General features: G+C 36.9%; 1 protein-coding gene across 9 annotated transcripts in view; it reads right to left on the bottom strand.

Moving 5' to 3' along the window:
• PTBP3 (polypyrimidine tract binding protein 3) overlaps positions 1-27,481 on the bottom strand; it is a 115,892-nt gene that overhangs the window by 27,251 nt on the left and 61,160 nt on the right. For all 9 annotated transcript variants that reach the window (XM_007968413.3, XM_037983633.2, XM_037983623.2 and 6 more), the window contains 4 exons: positions 21,910-22,056; positions 16,721-16,885; positions 6,927-7,037; positions 5,156-5,330 (listed from right to left, as the gene is read on the bottom strand). In XM_007968413.3, the coding sequence (XP_007966604.1) occupies positions 5,156-5,330; positions 6,927-7,037; positions 16,721-16,885; positions 21,910-22,056 (598 nt within the window). The remainder of the gene's footprint in view (positions 1-5,155; positions 5,331-6,926; positions 7,038-16,720; positions 16,886-21,909; positions 22,057-27,481) is intronic.

Consider the following 27,481-nt stretch of genomic DNA (forward strand, 5'->3'; position numbering starts at 1 on the left):
CCAATTATGACGGTGGCATGTCAAAAGGCCACACAGCCAGTGTGAACGGCCTCCTACTGGCCAAATCAGGGACAATTTGAACATAAAATGAAAAACGATAGTAGGAAATATAACCTGTAGAATAAAATAAGAATCTATGAGTCCTTATCAATGTGAAATAAATGAATGAAAGTGACGATGATAAGAAACCTCATCCTCTCAAAGTGCTGGGATTACAAGTGTGAGCCACTATGCTCAGTTGAGAAAAACTTTTTTTTTTTTTTTTTTTTTTTGGAGATGGGGTCTTGCTCTGTCGCCCAGGCTGGAGTGCAGTAGCAGGATCTTGGTTCACTGCAGCCTCCGCCTCCCAGGTTCAAGCAATTGTCGTGCCTCAGCCCTGTTACTTGCTGGGACTACAGGAACGTGCCACCATGCCTGGCTACTTTTTGTATTTTTAGTAGAGACAGGGCTTCCCCTCCATGTTGGCCAGGATGGTCTTGAACTCCCGACCTCGAGTGATCCACCGCCTTGGCCTCCCAAAGTGCTGGGATTACAGGTGTGAGCCACCGCACCCAGCTGAGAAAAACATTCTTTATAATAAAATGCTAGCTAATAAAGGTAGAAGAAATGATGGAATTAGCAAATTACCTCATGGCAACCATCAGAGTAACAAATAATTCTGGCAACAGATGTGAAAAATAAAAAGTGGGCTGGGCGCAATGGCTCACACCTGTAATCCCAGCACTTTGGGAGGAAGAGGCAGGTGGATCACGAGGTCAGGAGATCAAGACCACCCTGGCTAATACGGTGAAACCCCGTCTCTACTAAAAATACAAAAAATTAGCCAGGCGTGGTGGCGGGTGCCTGTAGTCCCAGCTACTCGGGAGGCTGAGGCAGGAGAATGGCATGAACCCGGGAGGCGGAGCTTGCAGTGAGCTGAGATGACGCCACTGCACTCCAGCATGGGCGACAGACCCAGACTCAGTCTGAAAAAAACAGAAAAAGAAAAAGAAAAGGTGAAAAGTGGTAAGAACAGGGTATTTACCATCTCAATCAGTAAATTCGTTATAAAGGGGAAAACAGTAAAATAGTAACATTACAGGGAAGAAATCTGCAAGACCACTTTAATAAGTGATCAAAGCTAACACCACAAGAAAAAGGATAAATTAACATCATGTGTCTCCTAATGTAATGAGGTAGGAAAGACAAAATTATTTCTGTAGTATTTCTGCTCAAAAATGTTTACAATGATGAGGAAAACCCAGACATCTATATTGTAAGACATTCTACAAAAAATATCCTCCCTAATCTCTTCAAAAATCCAACAGTCCAATTGGGCAACACGGTGAGACTCTGTCTCTACAAGAAAATAAAAACAAAAATTAGCCGGGTATGATGGCGAGTGCCTGAAGTCCCAGCTACCTAGGAGGCTGAGGTACAAAGATCACTTGAGCCCTGGAGGTTGAGGTTGCAGTTAGCTGTGATTGCATCTCTGCACTTCAGCCTGGGCAACAGAATAAGTCCCTGTCACAAAAAAAAAAAAAAAAAAAAAAGTTATGAAAGACACAGAATAAAGAAATGTTCTGAATTAAATGACTCGAAAGAGACATGACAAATAAATTAGCCTGATACTTGTTTGGATCTTTATCAGAAAATAATTCTGTCATAAACGACATTATTTTCACAACTGGCACTTTGGGAGGCTGAGGTGGGAGGATCACTTGAGCCCAGGAGTTTGAGACTAGCCTGGTTGAAACAGCAAGACTCCATCTCCACAAAAAATGGAAAAAAAAAAAAAAAAAAGCCAGATGTAGTGTTGCTTGCCTACAGTCTAGCTACTTTGGAGGCTAAGGCAGGAGGATCACTTGAGCCCAAGGTCAATGCTACAACGAGCTATGACCATGCCACTGCACTCTAGCCTAGATGACAGAGAAAGACTATCTCGAAAAACAAAAAGTCTATGGATTAAAGGATTGTATAGATGTTAATTTCCTAACTTGGATAATTAAACTGTATTTAGTAAGAATGTCCTTGTTCTTAGTAAATACATAATGATTAATTTAGACATAAAGGGACATCATATCTGCAACTTACTCAAGTGGTTTGGGGGTGGGGGAAAATAAATATACATACGCATACACAAATATAGGTAGTGTATATATTATATATGTATATACATACATACACATAAATACTCAGATGATAAAGTAAATATGGCATGATGCTAATAGGGCAATCTGAATAAGAGATACATAGAAGTTCTCTGTACTACTCTTGCAATTTAATTTCAGACAAAATTTAATTTCAAAGTTTAAATTATTACTAAAACACCATCAACTTTAGAATATAAGTAAATATATTTATGACCTTATATCACAAAGGATTTCTTAAATAAGACACACACAAAAACACAAATATAAAGGAAATAAAAAATAAACTTGACTACATAAAAGTTATCATTATCAATAAATCAACAAGCCAAAACTGGGAGAAACTATTTGCAACCCATATAACAAACAATGGACTAGTATCTGGAATACATAATGAATTCGTACAAGAAAGAAAAAAAGGAGAAATAAAACACAAAAATAGACAAAAGAATTGCACAGGGATGGGAGTGAGAGGTAAAAGACTACACACTAGGTACAGTGTATGGTGCTTGGGTGTACCAAACACCAAATCTTTGCTTGCACCAAAATCTCAGAAATCACCACTAAAGAACTTATTCGTGAAATAAATAAATAAACAGAAAATTTACGACAGGATGAATAATAAACAAAATATGTTCAACCTCATTAGTAATTAGGAAAATGCAATTGAAAACTATGTTAAGATATCATTACACATACACTAAAATAAAAAAAAAAATTTAACCTCACTCCTTTCAGTAGGAGATGACTTAAAAAAATTTTCTTCATCTCACAATGCAGTTACAAACTGGTGCAATCACTTTGAAAACTGGCATTATGTAATAAAACTGAAGAAATATGTTCTCTATGACCCAACAATTCCTTTCCTATGTACTTCTTAAAGAAAACTCTTGTCCAGCAGGAAAGAATGTTCATAGTAGCATCAAACTAAAACAAACAAAATATTCATCAATAATAAAATGGATAAACAAACCATAATATATTATTCTTCCAGTGCAATGGGATACTATAGACTTGACGGTACTAAGAATGAATGAACGATAGCCACATGTATGAATACGGATGAATCACCAAAGCCATACTGGGCAAATAAAATAAAGTCACAAAAGAAAACCAGCATGAGTCCATTTATGTAAAGTTCTAAATACAGTTTTAAAATTTTTTAATGCTTTAAAGTACTGAATGCTTTAAAAAAAAAATTAAGTTGCATTTAGGGATATATAATGAGTAGTAAAAAAACAACAGGAAAACAGAAAAGCAAGAGAATAATTATCAAATTTGGGACTGTGGTTATCTTGGGCAAAGGAGAGTGAACAAAATTGATGAAGAAAGGTATACAGTGTGCTTCTTCAGTATGTATAAATACTTTATTTCTTAATCTGGGTGGTAATCACATGGGTGTGTATATACTTACGTGTTTTATAAGCTTTTCTATGAGTATAACAAATGTCACTAAAAGCAAGAGCACAGTGCTTATGACTCAGCCCTAGAAACTGTAAAGGGCAACCTTTAAAAGAGAAAGAACAGCCAGTGAAGTAGGAAGAAAGTAAGGAGAGTGGTGTTTCAGAAGCCAAGAAAAAAAGAAGGGAATAGTGAAACTGTATCAAATATTAGTGAGAGGCAAAGTAGAGAAACTTTCACATAATATATAAAGTGCATTGTTCTCTCTCTGATGAATCACTCTTTTAGGATATAGACATTATTTTGCAGTGACTAAGGATTTATTAATAACATTAATGAGAAAGGATATGAACATTCTGATATTTTATATTTAGAAATCAAAATTCTTAACATATTTTTAAAATGTCCTCCTCCCATAATAAAGAACATTAATTGCACCGAGAGTATATAATCAATTATTAGAATAAGTGAATTCTTACATTTGACAGCTGAGTTTTGGTAAACTTTAATTTGCCCCAGTATTTTTTTTGCCCCAAATATTTCTATCATTTGTTATTAAAATGGTAATGACAAAGACCTTTGTCACTGCCAAATCAGGTAAGTAAGTTAGGGGCTGGTAACAAATATAAAACACAAAAATTTGGTCAAAGAAGCCAAAACAGACCTTTTAACAATATAAGAAAGATGCACTGAATCATTCCCTTGGTTTTTTAAATTAAAAATAATAAAAAAGTTTTTACTTGAAAGTAATGAACTATTTTCTAGAAAAGTTTGGACAATCATTTGGTTGTCTTAATTTTATAATTTGATTGTCTTAATTCTTTTAATTTTCTCACCTATAAAGCATGAACTAAATACTACTTAAAGTCCCAATTAGCAATATTTCATGGCGTTATTTGGTAAAGGAAAAATCAATCACAAAAGGTAGTAATACTTCATCTAAATAATAAACCACTCTTTTGAGAACTGTGAAACCAAAAGTAGCACATACTAACCTAATAAGATATTCAGACTGGGTCATCCATTGCTTTCTCCTTAAGAGGTTTATTTTAAATAAAAGAAGGAGGCTCTTCAAAGCTACAATTTGCAGAGACAGTTCAGAAGGCTGCATTTTTACTAATGCAAAATGCAACTTCACACAAGCTTAAGATACAGCTGGAAGTTCTAAAGTTTAAGAAACAAAACAAAATAAATCCTCTTCTTTGAATAAAAGAAGATCCTACTATTAATTTAGGCTTGATATAAAATATCACTACTTAAAAAGGGAAAAGTATTTTCCTCAAGAGCATATATGGCAAAATTATTTTGGCTATAAACTAGTATATTTAAATTAATAAGACTACTAATTTGAAGCAAATGGTCTCTGGCTTTTAAAGAATGAGAAATATCAATGTTAGAAAATAAATTTGTAACTCAATTTCAGATATTCATTTGTTTTGTCAACTAACAGAACCTCCTAATATTAATATTTAATTAATGGGCATACTTTGTTCCAGGATTCTTGCTTTCCTTTATAAATCCTGAGAGAACTCAAGAAGAAAAAGGCTTATAAACATACATGGCTTAATAAATGAAACTTGTAACTTCAGAAAACTTGCTTTGTGACCCAAAAAAGAACTACTCACCAAAAGCAGCAGCCATAGGGGGTTCAAGGGATGGCTGGCCATCACCAGTAGGAAGGTCTAAGCGAGTGAAGTCTCTGCTTTTGTCATTATTATATTTCACATTAAGGCTGGTGAGCTTGGAGAAGTCAATGCGCAGAGTGCAGCATGCATTATAGATATTCTGGCCATCCAGAGCCTAAAGCATGTAAGAAAGGGACTGGTTTTGGCAAGACAACAACACTGATAACCAAGAAGCGTCTACTTTGACAAAGAGTGGCAATCAGGTGTGAGGCAGAAAGCACTGACTAAAAAGCCAAAGTCTTGGGTTTACTTTTACCTCACAGTCATTAACTATGAGCCTAAGAGAGAAAATGAAAATCTCTAAGTCTCAGCTTTCATCTGTAAAATAAGACTGGTAATATTTATCTTGTCTGTGGTAAGATCAAGTAAGAGAGGAGAAATGTAAAAGATTGGAAAACTACTGTCTATCACAGAAATGTTCACTATTATTATGATTATTTTGCCTATACCAAAAGTTTTAAGATACTCTGATTTTACATTCCATTTTAATTCATTTTAGTATAATTCACATTATACTAGGATGTATAAGCTTTGTTAGGATGGAAAAAAGCTTTTGTAAATGGTACTTGTCAGAGCCACAATATACAAAATATTATCTACCACTTACTTTTTTCTATTGTAAATTTACTTTGTAATACTTTGAATAATAAAAACTGAGGGAAATGTGGAGTCAGTTGCGACCAAAGATTAGCAACCCCTTCCTTTGCAAGAACAAAAATTTACCTAAGGGTATTTGTGACCACTTAGGACTTTCGCAAATGCTTGAATTTATAAAAATAGATACCAGAAAGCAAAGCACATAAAAATAAAACATATATACATATATATCCTGATTTATAATAATGGTCATTGACAAGTATGCCATCATAAAGGTACAAAATAATACACGCAAGTTCAGGGTACAGCAAATATAAACGCTATACTCCCAATTGAGTGCCAGACACTGTGTGGTACACAAAAGTACCACAAGCCTTAGTCCTCATCTTTGACCAAAAACTAGAAATGACTAGCAAAAACTGCTACAAGATGAAATTACAGTCAGGGATAGATATCAACAGGAGGTATGCCTAAGATAACCAAACTGAACGTCAAGTTTTATATCTTGTCAAAATAGGTTTTCGTGTACTAAAAAAAAGATAACATGAATTGACAGCAGTATATTTCCTAAGATTTAGTATCTCCACCAATTTAGAGCTCAACAGGAATAAACATTGAATACAGCTGCAAAAATGGTGAAACCAATTTCTGACTGATTTAACAGAAGTAAATGGTCTACAGCCATACCACCATGAATGTGCCTGATCTCATCTGATCTCAGAAGTTAAGCAGGGTCGGGCCTGGTTAGTACTTGGATAGGAGAAGTAAATGAAAGCACAAAGGTAATGATGGCTCTATTAGCTTACATCAGGAGTACTGTGTTCAACTATAGACTTTAAACATGACAAACAGGACCTGAGTCTCAGAAATGTGAGAGGTGTTAGGAGATTTGAAACCATTTCATATGAAGAAGTAATGATTTTTAGCTTAGAAAAAAAAATACATGGAATCATACACTTTAAAATGACTAAAATGGTAAACGTCATGTATATTTTACCAAAAATTTTTTTAAAAAACATGTGGTACAGTGGGGCACAAGAGAAGATATGATGACTTCCTTCAGGCATCACTAGAGTCATTAACAATTGAAAAATGAAACAAAGATCATAATTACCATTTTGGCATAGTGTGCATTTACTGGGTCAGCATACTGAAGCAAGGCTTGAAACTGATTATTCTTTGTAAAGGTGATAATCTTCAAGACTGTGCCAAATTTAGAAAATATCTGGAAAACAGTTCAAGTTAGGTTAAATGTAAAAGAAAGGTATTAAACTAATGTATCTTTACAAATACAATTTGTTCACAAATCCTTTTAAGTGAAAATTTTCTCTTTAAAACTTTGGTACCAAAATGACTTAAACCTAAAACATTAACATTTCAATACCTACGCCTATCTTAGAACAATGCCTGGTACACAATAGGCACTTAAATAACTAGCCTATTTTATGGCATACATAAATGGTACAGTATTAAAATAGGAGACAACAATAATCAATGGGATGAGATGTGTTACAAAGCATATGAATAAAAGTGGGAGTCACGGACCAACTATTTCACCCTGTGAAGAATCATCTACTTTTTGAGATTTCTGTAGCCACTAGAAGATGTTCAACTAGAGGCTGCTCTATTAATTCGTCAAATATTTGGAGGATTGTTCTAAACACTGCAAAGACAGCAATAAACAAAACAGAGACAAAAGTCTATGCCCATATGAAGACAGACAATAAACAAATGACAAATATCCTAATATCTGGTGATTTTAAAAGTCTTAAGAATAAAAATAAAAGAAGGGAAGGGGTGAGCATGAACCAGAATGCAAGTTGAGACAGCGTAAGAGTGGTGGCCAAAGAAGGTCTTTCTGAAGTGTCTTTTGAGAAGAAAAGAGTGAGGGGAGGGCTTCCTGACATCAATATCCTCACAACACGTGTTCTATCTACCTCAGCACCACAGGGTTCATAGCCAGTGCTAGTATTAGTAGTAACTCATTTCTGAAAGACTAAATAGGGGGGATAAAACAATAATATATTTAGTTTTCCTCTGTTGATATGGTTTGGCTCTGTGTCACCACCCAAATCTCATCTCAAATTGTGATTTCCCACATGTCAAAAGAGAGACCTGGTGGGAGGTGACTGGATCATGGGGCAGTTTCACCTTTGTTGTTCTGGTAATAGTGAGGGAGTTCTCAAGAGATCTGATGGTTTTAAAAGTGGCAGTTTCCCCCACGCGATCTCTCTCTCCTGCCGCCATGTGAAGGAGGCCCTGGCTTCCCCTTCGCTTTCTGCCATGACTATAAGTTTCCTGAAGCCTCCCCAGTCATGCAGAACTGTGAGTCAATTAAACCTCTTTTGTTTATAAATTACCCAGTCTCGGGGAGTATCTTTATAGCAATGTGAAAACAAACTAATATTCACTCCATTTTAAATTTGAACCTTAAAACAAAAATTTGTTCTGCTTTTGAGATGAAAAAGGTTGAGTATTCCCTATGCTGGTAAGATTTTGCTGTTAGCAACCACTATGGTACAATCAGGGCTCACTGCAGGCTCCACCTCCCAGGCTTATGTGATCCTCCCATCTCAGCCTCCCAAGCAGCTGGGACTACACCACACCTCGCTAATTTTTTATTTTTAAGGTTTTATAGAGATGAGGTCTCACTATCTTGGCCAGGCTGGTCTCAAACTCCTGAGCTCAAGTTATCCTCCCATCGTGGCCTTCCAAAGTGCTGGGATTACAGGTGTGAGGCACCATACCTGGCCCTGCTTTTTAATTCTCAAAGTATGCCTCAAGAATAACTAGCCTCCCCCTGGTAGTCTAGCGGTTAGGAAAAAAACATGAAAGAAAGAATATTCTAAAGCACAGGTAATGAAAGAAAAAACAGATAAACGGGACTACCTCAAAATTAAAAACTTTTGTGCATCAAAGGAAACTACCAACAGAGAGAAATCAAATCATGTACATGATAATGAGTTAAGATCCAGAATATATAAAGAATTCATGCAACTCAATGACAATACAAACAATGCAACCCAAAAATAGGCAAAGGACTTCAATAGACATTTCTCCAAAGAAGCTAATCAAACTGCCAATAAGCCCACAAAAAGATGCTCAATATCACTAATCATTAGAAAAATGCAAATCAAAACTATATATTACCTAACTTCCATTAGGATAGTTATAAAATTTTTTAAAACCCATAAAATAACAAGTATTGGGGAGGATATGAAGAAAATGGAACCACTGTGCACTGTTGGTAGAAATGTAAAATGTTACAGCCACTATGGAAAAAGCAGAACCTTTCCTTAAAAAATGAAAATAGAATTAACATGTGATCCAGCAATTCCATTTCTAGGTACACAGCCAAGGGACTCAAAGAGATATGCATATACCCATGTGCATTACAGCATTACACAAAATAGCCAAAACAGGAAGCAACCGAAGTGTTCATCAACAAATAAATGGATAAACAAAATATGATATATATATATACAAACTGAATATTACTCAGCCTCAAAAAGGAGAAAAATTCTGAACATGGATGAACCTTCAAAACATCATGCCAGGTGAAATATGCCAGTAACAAAACACACATACTGCATAGTTCCACTTACATGAGGAACCTAAGGTGTAGTCAAACTCACAAGGACCAAAAATAGACTGGTGATTGCTGGGGGCTGGGAGAGCAGATGAATAAAGAGTTCTGTTTAATGGGTAAAGGGAGTTTCAGTTTGGGAAGATGAAAAAAAATTCTGGAGACGTGGTATTCAGTGATGGTTGAAAAACAATGTGAATATACCTAATGTCACTGAACTACACAATTAAAAATAGTTAAAATTGTAAATTTTATGTTATATATATTTTGCCACTTAAATCACTTACGGCAAGACATGAATCAATCTATGTATTACACATGCATCAACTCGATGTTTTCTCTCAATAAAGGAGTAATGTTAGGTTTTTTTAAAAGGCTGGGGGTGTAATGTAACAACTGTCTGACCTCCCTTCTTCATTACTACAGCCCAGGTAGCGTTCTAAAGTGTAAGTCAGATTATATTTTCCCCTGCTTAAAATCCCTTACTACCTCCCCATTATATACAGGGTAAAATACAAGCTCTTTCACATAACATAACACTCTTGCCCTGGTTTATCTCTCAAACCTCACTTCCTGAAACTTCTTGTATAACACTACTCTATTTACATCAATTATGTGTAGTTGCCTATAGTTCTGCAAATTTACCAAATGATTTCAGACTTCTATGCCCATATATAAGGATTTTCCCTTTTCCTAGAAACCTATTTTAACAGCTAGTAAGCCTTCATTTATCTTTTCCAAAACTCAGCTCAGGGAACAATGCTACCATAAAATTCTCAGCCTCCCCCAAATCCCTATAGAATTATTTTTCCCGAGTTGTATCTACTTCTTGGTTTTATATAAATAATTATCAGCTAGGCGCAGTGGCTCACGTCTGTAATCCCAGCACTTTGGGAGGCCAGTGGGTCACCTGAGGTCAGGAGTTCGAGACCAGCCTGGCCAACATGGCAAAACCCCATCTCTACTAAAACTACAAAAATTAGCCAGGTATGGTGGCGCATGCCTGTAATCCCAGCTACTCGGGAGGCTGAGGCAGGAGAATCACATGAACCTGGGACGTGGAGGTTGCAGTGAGCTGAGATCGGGCCATTGCACTCCAACCTGGGCAACAAGAGAGAAACTCCGTCTCAAAAAAAAAAAAAAGTGTATACACACACACACACATACGTATATGTATCTTGCTGTGGTACTTTTACTCTACTGTACATTTATTTATATAACTGTCTCCTTTAATTAGACTGAAAGCTCCTTGAAGGAATATACCTTGTCTTAATCATTTCTGCATCATTAAGTACAATTCCTGGTGTGTGACAGATATAGACTAAAATGCTTATTATTAATTGATATTATAAACTGATAAAATTATAAATTGAGAATTATAGCGATATGCAATTTTTGTTTCCTTTTTAAGAGACAGGGTCTCACCCTGTCACCCATAATGGTGTGCAGTGGCGCAATCATAGTTCACCGTAACCTTGAAACTCCTCGGCTCAAGCAATCCTCCTGCTTTAGTCTCCAGAGTACTACAGGGTGCACCACCATGCATGGCTAATTTTTAAAATTTTTTAGAGATAGGGTCTCGCTACCTCACCCAGGCTGGTCTCAAACTCGTGACCTCACATGATCCTCCTACCTTAGTCTCCCAAAGTACTGGGATTATAGGCATGAGCCACTGTACCCAGATGGCAATATGTAATTTTTTTATTTTCCTTTTTTAAAAGCTTTTTTTTTTCATTTTTTCTTTAAAAAAAAAATACTTCTTTTCACCCCAACAAGGGAAGTCAGCAATTTCAAAAAATAATAAATATTCTTGATGTAAAATATCTCATTAGTGAAGGAATAAGAACACATAATTTGCTCTAACATTTGGAAAATTTTTATACTAAATTACGCTATAAAACCTAATTTCCACTTACCTTTCAGATTTTATTAATGTTTACATTCCTTTTCTCATTTAACTTTACATTCTCATTTCTCATTTAACTTCAACAGTGGCCTAAAGCACATCCTCACGGACAGCTTGGTGTTTTGCTGTGTGGTTTTTATCTGAATGTGCTAAGAGAATAAACTTGCCTGAACAGGCTAACCAGCAATAGCACTCTAGGCCCCTGGATTGTATTCACTGAGAGAGGAGCTACAAAAAACAATATGATACTTCTGAATAAAGTAACTGGGCACCAACATCAGGGAATCCAGGAATGCCTGACGTGCGATTTTTAACATCTTTTCATAATTACCAAAATAGTAAATTTCAAACAGATTAGGTATCAAAAATTAAAATTTAGGAAGGTTTGATACATATGAATCTATTTTTATGAATTACAAGGTCTTTGACTCTGTTTCCCTAATATATTTTGCTGTCAAAAATACGGACAAATACTCAACTCTAGATACCTCGTGTGTATTTTAATAGTTTCAGACTGTAACACAGGACTAAGAAGACACTAAAGATAAAATTCATCTTGTGATTTTTTATAAAGGTGTAATTTGTCAGAAACCGAAAATGTCCACTAGTATTCACTTGTAAAAAGTATATTCACGGCCAGGCGCAGTGGCTCACGCCTATAATCCCAGCACTTTGGGAGGCTGAGGTGGGCGGATCACCTGAGGTCAGGAGTTCGAGACCAGCCCGGCCAACATGGCTAAACCCCATCTCTACTAAAAGTACAAAAATTAGCTGGGCGTGGTGATGGGTGCCTGTAATCCCAGCTACTCAGGAGGCTGAGGCAGGAGAATCACTGAACCCGGGAGGCAGAGGTTGCAGTGAGCCGAGATTGTGCCACCACACCCCACCCTGGGCTGTAAGAGTGAGACTCCATCTCCAAAAAAAAAAAAAAAAGGTTTATTCACATTAGAAAAGTTTTTTAAATATCAAGCACATTGGCCACAACTTGTTTATAATAGTTTTTATAGCCAATGAAATAATATGATTTAAGAACCAGAATTTCATATTACTAGGATTGATTCTTTTATTTAGTACCCATAATGCCTAGCTTTTATAAGTTATTTATCTTTATTACAATTCAAAAAGATTGGTCCTTTGTCCTGAAGAGATTCATCTCCTGGACATTCAAAAACTATTCCCATGTATAACAGTACTCAGAAGGAATGGATTACATGAGAACATCATTATGAGCTACTTCTTTCATGCACAAAGACACTTTTTAGTATGCAGGATTGAGCATTTACATAATTAATCAGTTGAGGAATTCTTTCTATCTACAAATATTCTGAGATGATGTCATCCAGTCCAGTAGCTTTAATTACCACACCTAAGCTGAAGGTTTCCAAATCTCCAGCCTGAATTCTTTCCTGAATCCAGACTTAATTCCCATTTATCATCTCCCATTTGAATACGTAATAGGTATCTTAACATGTTCAAATCAAACTCTTGATTTATGCCTACCTCCAACCCCTGCCCCAAATCTTTTTTTGTCTTTGTCTTTTTAATATTATTACTATTATTTATTTACCTCAGTCTTTACATCTTAGCTCCATTTTACCAGAGGCTCAGATCCAAAATCTGGGAGGCATTCTTGATTACTCCCTCTCTCTTCAGAACCAAATCTAATCAATCCATCAGCAAATCTTTCAAAACATAGCCACAGAAGTCCATATAGGTGGCCCGTACCTATAGCCCCAGCTTCTCATGGAGTGGAAGGATTGCTTGAGCCCAGGAGTTTTTTTGGGCCAGTCTGCGCAACACAGCAAGACCTTATCTCTAATTTTTAAAAAATCCATAATCACCACTTCCAGTCCTTAAGGCCTCACCCAGGCCACCATCATCTCTCATTTGAAGTCGGACAAGAGCCTCCACTTAACCCTATACAGCTTATTCTTTTTGGAGGATGAGGGGGCAGGGTTTCACTCTGTCATCCAGGCTGGAATGCAGTGGCACAATCTCGGTTCACTGCAACCTCCACCTCCCAGGCTCCAGCTATCCTCCCATCTCAGCCTCCTGAGTAGCTGGGACTACAGGTGTGTGCCATCACCCTTCACTAATTTTTTGTATTTTTGGTACAGAGGGGTTTTGCCATATTGCCCAGGCTGGTCTTGAACACCTGAGCTCAGAAGATCCATTGGCCTCGGCCTCCCAAAGTGCTGGGATTACAGGTGTGAGCCACCATGCCCAGCCATAGTTTATTCTTAACACAGCAACAAGAGTGATTCTGCTAAAATGTAAATGATATAATCTCACTGTTCCATTCAAAATCCTCCAAAGGTTTCCCATCTTACCCAGTGTAACAATTATAAAAGCTTTGCATCATCACTGCTCTGATGCCCTCTCGCATAGGGCTTTCTTACTCTCTCTATTCCAGTGACACCCGCCTTCTTTCCGATACTTCAACACAACAAGCACACTTCCACCTTAGGCACCTTACATTTGTTGTTCTTTTGGACTGGATCATTATTTCTCCACATACACACATAACTTATATTTTCCCATCCTGTAAGCCTCTGCTCAAATATCATATTGGAAAGACTTTCCCTAGCTTCCTTCATCTAAAATAGCATCAGTCCCATCTCAGTCACTCTCAATTCCCTTACTATGAGCTAACGGAACACTAGTTTCTATAGATGTTAGATAGCAGTTGAGCCAGGACCAATTTTCAGCAAAGAATATAATAAAATAATTTGCTAAATAGTTATAACAGGTACAACCAACTCCACACTTCTGTATATTCCCCTACCATAATATTCATCACATTTTATGCCATTATTTATGAAATTAGTGTCTTATCCACAAGACTACAAGAGGAAGAACCAGTTTCCTACATTGCTCTTTACTGGCATTTGATCATTAGAGCTAACACTTCTTGGGCACTTAGATGGAGTCTTGCTCTGCTGCCCAGGCTGCAGTGCAATGGCGCGATCTCAGCTCACTGCAATCTCAGCCTCCTAGGTTCAAGTGATTCTCCTGCCTCAGTGTCCAGAATAGGTGGAACTACAGATACATGCCACCACACCTGGCTAATTTTTCATATTTTTAGAAGAAATAGGGTTTCACCATGATGGCCAGGCTGGAGTTGAACTCCTGACCTCAAGTCATCCACCCTCCTTGGCCTCTCAAAGTGTTGGGATTACAGGCGTGAGTCACCACACCCAACCCCTCCTTCTTGGGCACTTAATATGTATCAGGCCCTGTTTTATTTAGTAAGTACTTTAAATATATTAACTCATGGTAATCCTTGCAATAAAAAAGAGAGAACATCATCTTCATTATAAAGAAAACAAAAATAGAAGGGGTAAGTTACTTGCCCAAGACTACAGAGGCAGTAGAGTCAGGATTCAAACTAGCTTCAGACCCTGTATCTATAACTGTTATGCCAGACTGGCTCTTAGTTGGCTGATGGGATAAGAGTGCCAGGGGAGAGGACTTGCTTAATGTAATTAGATTGCTCCCTGAGGAGGTAACATTTGAGCTGAGAGGTGAATGACGTCAATCCTGCCAGGTGACTACCTGGATAAAGAGTGTTCCTGGTCTAAGAAATACAAGATAGAAATGGACTAGGGACAGAATTAAGCAGGGAGAAAGGGAAGGGAGGTAGGGAGAGAGAGACAGTGCCAGAAAAGACAGGTGTTAAATAAGCAGAAGAGTGTTATGTAATGAAGATAAAGAGATGGGGGAGAAGTCTGCATTTGGGGGCCTTCATAAGGAGCTGGTTTTATTTCAATAGCACTGGAAAAGAGGGTTTAAAAAGTGAGTGCTGTAACTGAAAGACTGGGAGTCCTACCCCAGCAGTTGCTACTGAGGACACTCAGAATTAGTCCTCTTCACCTGAAGGTCACCATGATCTCTTGAGGGAAAAACAAAATTTGTTACTGCGGTTAGGGAGATGATAAATGAAATGATAAGACAGGACCACGTGACTGTAGCTAAACTGGCTGCTGGCTGATGGCAGTGTTGGGACACAGGCATAAGAACATCTTTTATAAAAGCAATAGCTACAATGTTACAGTAGCAACCCCGGAACAAACACTGCTAAAGATCACATTAGTCTTCAATGCCACTTTCTGGGATACATAGAAGAAAATCCACAAGAACAATGAAACCAATCACTTAAGCAATAGCTGAACCCTTTCAGAGAGCAACCATGGCTGTGGATCCCATTGCTAGCGTCCTCCTTAGGACATGCTTCACCAATGCATATCAAAGGAGGACCCAGTAGGCGTACTCAATGGCATGTTTTAATATATACATGCATGGCACAGGACTTTACTAAGAAATGTGTCTGAGCTCTATTGTCAACTGGTATATAGACTGTGGGAAAGTAAATGAACTTCTAAGGGCCCTAGCTTCTTTATTTGTAAAATGTGAGGCTAGAGTAAGATGTATTTCAATTCTTACATATACAAGCACACACACCCCTATGACTCTGCACATACCACAAATCCAAAGGCACGACTCTGTTAAATGAAAATAAGCAAGGGAAGTGTTGCAGTATTTTAATATGTGGGTGTAATGAGTATGTGGGTGTAATAAGTGTAACGAAACGAAATCAATATATAGCTAAAGAGGACAAAAGCTGACTAAATTTTGGGGCTATATGTCAAATATTTATATACACAGATTACCAGATAACTGTATATTACATTTTGAGGATATGTATATATGAAATATTAGTTAAAAATGTAACAACCATTCAAAAACAAAATATGGGAAATTACATCAGGAAGTCTCAATTCTAATTGGCTCTTCAATTACTCTCTACAATATTCAATACTTATCAATTATTTGTGTTTCGGATTTACTCACTACAAAATTATGAAACTAACTGACCTTCAATTCTTAAATTCTACATATTACTTGCCATGATTTCTTTTATCAAGACAATTTAGATATAGCAACGGGTAGTGTATGAAGCTTAGGTTGGGCATCAGTCAATATTCAACATGGTATATTCATATTACACGTGAAGACTTATTATACACTTTCCCTTTAGAATTTTTAAATCAGAAATACTCAAATGTAAGAAGCTGTCAACAGAAACAAGTTAGTTGTACTCAATGGTGACGTTACTTTCTAAGGAACAACTACTACCTGGACTTTTCACAGTATTCTATGCTTTGTTCATTTTCATGCTTACCTGTAAGAAAAAAATCAAAACTTTTTACACCCTTTTAAATTATGTATTCAAGTTAGAAAAAGGAGGCTGTCAAAAAATTACCTCTAATTTCTATGAAACAGGATAAAGACTTTTTCATTATTTAAACAAATATATCAACAAAACCAATAAGCTAAACAACTTAGATATAAAACATCAAAAGTTTCAGAAGCCATATTTAACTTAACCTTCTTAAGAGTATTTATTCCTCCTTACCTGATGAAGAACTTCCAGGGTAACAGGGTAAAAGAGGTTTTCAATAATTATTCGAAGCACAGGGCTCTGCCCAGGTAGGACTGTGCCTTCATTGGAAGGACCTCCAGAAAGGGCCAGGCTTCCTGATTGGACGGCACTGACAGCCTGCAGTGCAGCCTGGGCTCGCTATAGAACAACCCAAAATGAGAACTTTTGATTATACAGACGCATTACATGAATCCTAAAATTTAGTTGACATAAAACAGTATGAAGCAATATAGTTAAGTAAAACAAGATTTATCTACTCTGTCTGGAGGTACATATCCTAAATTTGTAATCAGTAAACAGTCAAACACCTCCCTGCATACCACAACGACACAGTATTTTTTAATGGTGCTTAAATTTACTTGAAGAAAAAAAACACATGGAGAAAAGGAGAAAATTTGGATACAATTTTTATTTCCTAATTTTTAAAAGACAATGGGAGAAGAAATATGAAAGCAACATTAAAGACTATGGTATGGGATGTTTACACCCAAGCAAGGGTAGGCAAGACAAGCTTCTAAATATTCTCCACTAAAAGAAACCAAGGCACTCTAAAAGAATAGCTGATTCCAGAACTGGGGCCCAGAAATCACAAGATGAGTATAAAACATTTTTGTTTTGGGGCAGGGGGAGGAAGCATTGGTCAGAATGCAAGGAAATGTTCAAAGAATGATAGGGATATTCCAAAAGGACATAGAAACCAGTTTGAAGGGGCCTGTACTGGCCAAATCTAGGACAATTTGTGTATCAAAATAATAACAACTGTTAAAAAACCCATCAAATAACATAGGAAACCTTTAGTCCATACTGATATAAATTAACAGCTGATAAGGAACAGTATATTTACATAGTCTTAAAGTACCTGCCCACAAAATACTACTCTTCCCCCTTGTAAGTAACAACTTTATAGTGGAGAGGGCTGGCAAACACCACCCTAATCAAGTGATCAAAGAGCCCATCATTACTAACACAACTAATGGAAATTTTATGATGCAATGAAAAGAGCATTACTTCTGTGATGTGCTGTCAAAGACAGATACTCTGAATTGAATCACAAGGAAACAACAGACAAACTCAAACTGCTAAAAATTATGTCCAATGCTAAAAATTATGAAGGAGCAGAATTCCTATTATGGGAAATAATTTTAAAATGTTTGGGTAACAAACTCTCTGGAATAGTGAAATTAATAAAGGAAATAATAGCAATAGTATGATCAGGAAAACAAATTTAATGTGGGGTAAGGAGAAATGTATACTTCATGTAAAATTTAAAAATGCCTGGAAAATGTAAAGAAGATATTTCTCAGATTGAGAAGACGAAAATTAACATACAATAAAAATGCACAGATCTTAAGTATGATTGTCTTTTTAGAGAAAATCTTTCTATGGTCATCTCATGGCAGATTTATAAACTTTCATCCACAAGGTCAAGAAAAGCTGCATACAATAATGACTCCTATTAACACAACCATTTCTCAAATGCTGTATCTCAGAACATGACCTAAATTCTACAGTTGTGATTTTAGTTTAAATCAAGGAAACAAAAACACTTAATATTCACCTGACCTTCTGGCAAGTACAATCATAAACTGGAAAAATAAAGTGCATATTTTGGGATAGCTTGCTATTCAGAGAATAAAAAGGAATGAAACACTCATCCATCAGCTTTCTGGGAATGTCAGAATAAAAAGACATTACAGTACTTTAAAAATATCAAACAGGTATCTGAAACTTTGACATTAGGTTTGATGTAGGACTTTGAATTTAAAAAAAAAAAAGTATTGTATTTTATCAAACATCAATGCATAAAAGTTATACAAAAGCAACAAGATGGAAAAAGTATTGGGAAGAAATGAAGGCTATCTCAGAATAAACTAGGTCATTCAGGCTAGCTTTGGTTGCCAAGCAACTGGGATTTCTCACTGTTTCTCTTTGGAATAATCCAACCTTTAAGATTTATTAAATTGTTTTTTCCCTTCAAGATTTATAGCAACATATTTAAGAATCACACTAATGAGAAAAATGCAGGATTTACATGAAGGAAAATTAAAAAGTCTACTGAAAGACAAACAAGAAAACAAACAAAATATAACTTCCTCTTTAAAAGAATCAGAGTAATATAATTAATGTGCAAAATTAATTATCTCAAATTAATTTACAACATCGACCCAATTCCAAGTGTGTCTCTTGGAGGACAGGAGTTACCAAAATAATTCCAAAATTTATCTGAAGAAATAGGCAAGATATATTAATCAGTTAATTTCTGAAAAGAGAGTAAGAAATAAGGTCTTGCCCTGCAATATATTAAGCCTTAGGAGTCAGGAGCAGTAGCTCACACCTGTAATCCTAGCACTCTGGGAGGCAGAGGCGGGTGGATCACCTAATGTCAGGAGTTCCAGACCAGCCTGGCCACCATAGTGAAACCCTGTCTCTACTAAAACTACAAAAATTAGCTGGGTGTGGTGGCAGGCACCTATAATCCCAGCTACTCGTGAGGCTAAGGCAGGAGAATCGCTTGAACCCGGCGGGCGGGGGGAGGGGAGCAGAGGTTGCAGTGAGCTGAGATGGCGCCACTTCACTCCATCCTGGGCAAAGAGTAAAATTCTGTCTCCCAAAAAAAAAAAAAAATTAAGCCTTAGGGCACAGATGCAGAATCGGAATCCAAGCTTTTGCAATTCAAAAGGTTAAAGTAAAGGTTAAACATGGAATGCATAGCATGTGAGCAGCACACACGAGGGTAGAACAAGACATGTAAGCAGAACATACAAGCATGTCAGACAAGAGTGCACGTGTGTGTACATATGATCAGCAGGCATAGGGTGTGTATAGAAAACTAATATATGACAAAGGACAAGTTTCACATTATAGATAATAAGTGAGTTATTCAAAAATAATGCAGGAGAAACTGGTCTCTTGGAGTAAAAAAAAGACTGAAGCCTTACCCTCATTCCTACATCCAAAAAATTCCTAATAGAAGTAAGAACCACAACATAAAAGTATTAGAAGAAAACATACGTAGATTCTTTTTTTAATCTTGGTGTACTAGGTCTTTCTGAGCATGGTATCGAAGTCAGAAAAGATTGTATTATGACATCCTAAGAGACTTGACTATATATTTAAAAATCCATAGAGACTGAAGGTAGAATGGTAGTTGCCAGAGGTGGGAGGGAGGGAGGAACAGGGAGTTACTGTATAATGGATAGAGTGTTTCAAGTTTGAGGTGATGAGAAATGGCATCTAGAGACTAAGAGTGGTGGTGACTATACAACAATGTGAATGTACTTAATGCCATTAACCTGTACATTTAAAAACGGCTGAAACGGTAAATTTTATGTCATGTATATTTTACCACAATAAAAAATGGGGAAGTGGCACTAACAAAAATCAGTATAAGTATTTTACAAATTATCAAATAAAAGTAAAAAATAGGACACAATTACTCATCTATCTATTAACAAACACTGGAAAGCCATCTGCTCATCCATTATATTGGTGGCACTCTAAGCACATAGTCTCTACAGAAAGCAATCATGCAACATAAACCAAAATTTAAAATATGTACATGCTTTGTCCCAGCAATTTCATACATATACATTGGAATATACATTGTATTATATGGCAATATACATTGTATTGGACTGGAATATGCTGTACTGGAATATACACTGGAAACAACTTCAGTGTGTATCAAAAAGAAATTGGACAAATTATAATTCTCCTATACAAGAGAGTATTATAGTCATTAAAAGCTAATGAGGTAATGCTATATTTGTTGTAATAAACTCATGTCCATAACATTACACAAAAAAAGATTTCAAAACATTTTGTGTAAAATTAGATACACAGACACCTGAATACACATCGAATATTACCACTAGTCATTAGTTATCTCTGGGTAACTGGATTGGTTTTAGTTCTTTTCTCTTTTACTTTTCTCGATTGAATGGTGTACCATAAGCATGTATCCTATGTACAATTTGTAATGACAATTTTTTATTTTAAAAAGTCTATTCCATTCATCTAATACTGTATTTATTATAAGCTTATATAGTTTATTATATGCCATTAATATTGCCTAAAATAAGTTAAGGATTACGTGCAGTAAATATCACTGTTTCAAACAATGTGGAAAACTAATTGAATCTCACCAGCTTACATTATGCTGCCTTTCAACACAAAATCAGAGAGCTGGAGGAGTTCTTTGCCTAGAGCAAGAATACAGAGGCCAAACATGCCCTTAAAATCATAACTTTAAAAAAACCCACTTTCTTCTTTTTGTTTTTTTTGGTTTTTTTTTGAGATGGAGTCTCATTCTGCCACCCAGGCTGGAACACAGTGGCACGGTCTTGGCTCACCACAAGCTCTGCCTCCCGGGTTCACACCATTTCTCTGCCTCAGCCTCCTGAGTAGCTGGGACTACCGGCATCCGCCACCACACCCGGCTAATTTTTTTTGTATTTTTGGTACAGACAGGGTTTCACTGTGTTAGCCAGGATGGTCTCGATCTCCTGACCTCATGATCCACCTGCCTCGGCCTCCCAAATCGCACCCAGCCAAAACCCACTTTCTTAAAATGTATTTGCTTTGTGGATAAACATTTTCTGTCCTTAAATAACTTCAAATTATTAAACTATTTTTAACCACTTAAAAATCAACATGGAAAGACACAAAAGACTCAACGTGTGCTACATCAAAATAACAGAAAAATGGGTAAGAAATGTTGCTATGCTACATTTCACATTCATCTTCAGGAGTCAAAAATCATTTAATAAACAATTCTAAAAAACTCTTAAGGTCTTAAGTTCCGTTACTTAATATCACTCAGTTTCTCAATGCCTTTGTTAGAGTCTGTAAAAAGACGATTGAAATGAATCATTAAGTTTCTTTCAGATCTGAGATTTAAAGATGTATATAACAATAAATATTTTTTCTCCTTTTTTTATTGTGAAAACAGTTTCAAGAGAAAAAATAAACTTCTAATATATTTCTAAATGGCATTGCTTTCTTATTCTTAAGAACTGGGGGAAGAATTTACATATACAATTATGACTAGTAAAGTATCCTAAAATAAATAAAGGCACATAATTTTGCTTCATCTGTAAAGTATGTAATTTATCATACCATGTGTTCCCACATCTATTTTTAAAAACACCTTTAATACTTACAGCTTGATTAGGTAGATTGTCAGTCTTAAGTTCTCTGTGATTGGAATACTGAATATAAACAGGCTGGCTTCGAAGGTGAGGAGTAATAGGAGTGTAATAATTCACCATAGTAACAGCAGCTTCCTCAGAAGCCATTTCTAAGAAAGCCTGCAATAAACACAAGAAGATAAAGTGAAAGCTCATCTTTTTGAAAGATAGTTAAGAGATATTTTGCCATTCTAGCTTGCTCTAAAACCATGCATTCTCAAATAAAATGACACTACCCCCAAGGGGAGGAAAAAAAAAAACTTTGCTTCAAAATATCATGGATGTCAATTAGAAACAACTAAAAAGTTGAGTTCATTGAAGAACTTTGAGAAGCCAGGCATGGTGGTTCACAACTGTAATTCCAGCTACTTTGGGAAGACAAAGTGGGAGGACTGCTTGAGCCCAGGAGTTCAACACCAGCCTGGGCAACATAGGGAGAATCCATCTCTACAAAAAAAATTTCTTAAATTAGCTACGCATAGTGGCACATGGCTGTGGTCCCAGCTACTTGGGGTTGGGGAATGAGGGAGGGGTTGAGTAGGAGGATTGCTTGAGCCTAGGAGGTTGAGGGTGCAGTGATCCATGTCTGTATGACTGCACTGCACCATGGGCAACAGAGTAAGACACTGTCTCAAAAAAAAAAAAAAAAGGATTTAACTGCCAGTTGATTAAGGGATTTTATGTAGTTTTTGGTTCTCCTTTTATTTCTGTTTCTTTTAAAATCTAGAAATAATTAAAAAGATGAAAATAAATGTGTATGTCACCACTGTAAACGGATGCTTTCAGGGGCTGTGATTTAAGTTTATCATTAAAAATAGTGAGGCTAAGGCTGGGCACGGTGGCTCAGGCCTGCAATCCCAGCACTTTGGGAGTCTGAGGAGGGTGGATCACCTGAGGTCAGGAGTTCAAGGCCAGCCCGGCCAACACAGTGAAACCCTGTCTCTACTAAAACTACAAAAATTAGCCGGGAATGATTGTCGGGTGCCTGTAATCCCAGCTACTCGGGTGGCTAAGGCGGGAGAATCGCTTGAGGCCGGGAGGCAGAGGTTGCAGTGAGCCAAGATCACGCCACTGCGACTGAGTGAAACTCTGCCTTAAAAAAAAAAAAAAAAATGAGGCTAAAAGGCTATAATACATAAACAGATACTAAATTTAATGCTGGCAATTAAGGGGTAAAAAGGCTACAAACCGTCTTTAGGGGAGCAGAAAGAAAAAACAGAGGAAAAAACATTGAGAAACACTGCTCTAATAATACCCAGTCTTAAACAGGAATGGGGCAAAATGGTAGGTTCTCCTTTTACCCTTTCTAAAAACAGCCATTTATGAATCAAATTAATAGGGCATTCACTTTTTTCCAGTAAGTTTTATTATCTCATACTTCACCAACATATGTGATAGCAAGAAACGAGAACTAGCATGATATGGTAGAAAGGGAACCTGATTAAAATCTATGCCTGGCTATGACACCTTACTCATTAACACCTCTGAGCCTTAGTGTCCTTATCTAAAACATGAAGCACTGCCTAACAGGATCTTTAAGTCTCTTTGCAGCTCTAACATGAGATGATTTTTTAATTGAGATCATTTTTAGTTCCTGTTAGTTGGACTGTATGGGATTTTTCAGAATAAAACTATTAAACTCAGCCTCTGAAAAGCATCCTTGTAGAATGGTGATCAATACTCTGGTTTTTCTTCAGATGGTATAAATCTTTCACCTTTTACTCATATAATGGTGCACACTTTAGATTTGCCTTCTTAAGTATTTCTAAGAAGAAACGAGAAAAAAAATCAAGAACCATATAAAACCAGTTAATTAAGTGGCAATTTTCCAATTCTCAATCTTTTTTTTTTTTTTTTTGAGACACAGTCTCACTGTCACCCAGGCTGGAGTGCAGTGGCATATCTCGGCTCACTGTAACCTCTGCCTCCTGGGTTCAAATGATTCTCCTGCCTCAGCCCCACAAGTGACTGGGATTAACAAGCACATGATACCATGCCCCTGGCTAATTTTTGGGTTTATAGTAGAGACGGGGAGTCATCATGCAGGCTTGTCTAGAACTCCTGACCTCAAGCGATTCACCTAAGTCGGCCTCCCAGAGTGCTAGGACTACAGGTGTCATCAAATCCTTCGTACTCAATGTTTCAAATGCTTCCAATTAACACCCATGTTACATTTTGAAAAAAGGTTACATATAAATATGTAAAGGTATTTCCTGTGTTTTACATGTTTATATATATTACACACACGTGCACACATATATAAACATGGTATCTACATCTTCATGTCACATTTACTTGTATGTATGAAATCACACTTAACTTTGGCCAGAAAACAGTGCTGTTTGGGGAATATCAAGTTTTACTTTAAATAATTCTATGCTTTTGAATTTTTTTCAATAAATGTATGAAGTATTTTTAATTTTTTAAAGGTTTCCCAACATAAGAATCATGATTCTTAAGCATTCCTTAAAAAGGCATCTGAAATTCCAGTCTAAAATGATGGGAAATCATGCGTGCAGCATTGACAGACCACGTTATCTTAAGGTACCAAGAATTCTCTCCATTCCACACCCTCTCTCTATCCCTCAACCCTCAAAAAGTGTTGTGAAGAAAACGTTTCAGTGATCTCCTTACCATATTACCCATCACCACTGCCACCAGCTGCCCCCAACTCATAGACTCACATGGCTTTAGTGTTCCCAGGGCTTAGGTTCCTTTTTTTGTTTTTGTTTGTTTTTGAGTAGGAGTCTTGCTGTGTTGCCCAGGCTGGAGTGCAGTGGTGCGATTTCAGCTCACTGCAACCTCCACCTCCTGGGTTCAAGCAACTCTCCGGCCTCAGACTCCCGAGTAGCTGGGATCACAATCAAAGTGCGTGCCACCACACCCGGCTAATTTTTGTATTTTCAGTAGAGACGCGGTTTCACCATGTTGGCCAGGCCAACACTTGAACTCCTGACCTCAAGTGATCCACCCACCTTGGCCTCCTAAAGTGCTGGGATTAGAGGAATGAGCCACCGCGCCTGGCTTTAGGTTCCTTTTTAAGTACTGAGGCATTCGATAAAACATAGACATGCACACATATGTCATATTTAATTCTGAGGCACAGGCTAAGTATCCCTTATCCAAAATACTTAGGAACAGAAGTGTTTTGGATTTCAGATTTTGAAATATTTAATATTTGCCTTAGATACTTACTAGCTGAGCATCCCTAATTCAAAATTCTGGAATCCAAAATGCTCCAGTGAGCATTTCCTTTGATTATTATGGTGCTCAAAAAGTTTCAGATTTTGGAGCACCTCATTTTCAGATTAGGGATATTAAACCTTTATGACAAAATAAGGCCAGGTGTAGTGGCTCACGCCTATGATCCCAATGCTTTGGGAGGCCGTGATGGGCAGATCACTTGAGGTTAGGAGTTCGAGACCAGCCTGGCCAAAGCTGTATAACCCCGTCTCTACTAAAAACACACACAAAAAATTAGCCAGGTGTGGTGGCAGGTGCCTGTAATCCTAGTTTCTTGAGAGGCTGAGGCAGGAGAATCACTTGAACCTGGGAGGCAGAGGTTGCAGTGAGGTCAAGATCTCACCAGTGAACTCCAGTGTACTCCAGCCTGGGCAACAAAGCGAGACTCCGTCTCAAAAACAGAAAATAGTTTATAATCTTCCAAATACAGAATATTTTTTAAAAAATAAGGGACGAAAGATCAATTATTCAAATTATGGAAATCTGAGAACTTCCTACACTCACTGAGTCAATATTGATTTAAGTCATTCAAGTGACTTGATATCTGTAGTCACTGTACTAACAGTAGATATCTGAAGAATGACTCGGGAAAAGTTTAGCTGGCAAAAGCCCCTTGACACTTGTATTCTATAGTATACATAGTTTCCTCTTACAGGAATAAGATACTAACAAAGCTTTAAGGTGGTAGATTTTGTCCCCATCTCACTCTTTTTATTTATTTATTTATTTATTTAGAGACAGAGTCTCACTACACCGGAGTGCAGTGGCGCAATCTCAGCTCACTGCAACCTCCACTTCCTGGGCTCAAGCAATCCTTCCATCTCAGCCTCCCAAATAGCTGGGACTACAGGTGGGTGCCACCACACTTGGCTAATTTTTTACAATTTTCGTAGCGATGAGGTCTCACTATACTGCCCAGGCTGGTCTTGAACTCCTGAGCTCAAGTAATCCTCTTGCCTCAGCCTCCCAAAGTGGTGGGATTACAGGCGTGAACCACTGTGCCCAGGCTTTGTCGCCCTATTTTAATGATTAGTTAGAAAGATAAACTATAGACACTAACCAACCATTCTGAGTCCTCAAAACTACTGGTAAGAACATCTCAAAAAATTTAAAATGCAGGAATCACTCCTGATCCAAATCAACAAAATTTCTAGTTAGACAATCCAATTCTTTTTTTTACTACAAAAGAACATATTTATTTATTCATTCATCCATCCATCCTTTTTTTTTTTTTAACAGATAGGGGTGTTGATATGTTGCCCCGCCTATTCACAGGCACGATCCCACTACTCATCAGCACAGGAGTTTTGACCTGCTCTGGTTCTGGTCTGGGCCAGTTCACCCCTCCTTAGGCAACCTGGACCACACTGATGTCAAACTTAGTGTGGATACCAAATCGGCTTAGTACACTACAGTCCAGAATGCCCAGACTCAAGCAATCCTTGAGGCAAGTGCCACTATCCCCAGGCACAAGAGCATTTAATTAGCAAGCACGTATCAACCATTTCAACTTATGTATAAAACATTTACAATTTATAAAATATGAATTTGTTAACACTAAAATTACTGAACACAGGAAATGGCAAATAGCTCTATATCAAACTATTTCTTTGTTTATAGTTACCTTACTTGTCAAATGTTTCCACATAAAGTCTAGAAAAGCAATATTAACTGGACAGATGTTAAACATGATGTATAACTGTACCAACCAAATGTAACAACCAATGAAATGCTCCAAATGAACTACCAATGTTCTATGAAACAGTGATGTTAGCCATGAGACAGTGGGTGAAACATCACAAATCAACCAACTCACAATAAACAAACAAAACTCCCCAAGCAAATAAAAATTTCACTATCTTAAAAGAGCAAAATTGACTTCAAGTCATTTATACTATTTAAAAGGTAAAAATGTCCGTGATGTAATTTGAAGCCATTATCCACTTGTGTCAGTAATGTATTTTTTCTAATTTTTCTAAGACAATAGGATAAAAACGGTCAAGGTAGGAAAAACAGTTTCATCTTTCAACAATTTGTAAACAATAATATTCATTGTATGGGCATATTTCTGCAAACTTTTTCCTAAATGTTAAGAACATACTCAAATTCTAACATCAGTCACATAAAGGAAAAGCTAAACAATATACTTGGAATATATGATTCTTGTCACAGGATTTTCTTTCTTACAGTATATAGGACCTAAAATTTCATATGCTAAAATAATTTTTTTCCACATGCAGTCCAGTAATTATTTACATTTTATTTAAGTATCTAGTCAAAAAGTCCAATTTTAATAGTACAG

The sequence above is a fragment of the Chlorocebus sabaeus genome, chromosome 12 (assembly GCF_047675955.1).
Source record: "Chlorocebus sabaeus isolate Y175 chromosome 12, mChlSab1.0.hap1, whole genome shotgun sequence".
NCBI classification, from domain to species: Eukaryota; Metazoa; Chordata; class Mammalia; order Primates; family Cercopithecidae; genus Chlorocebus; species Chlorocebus sabaeus.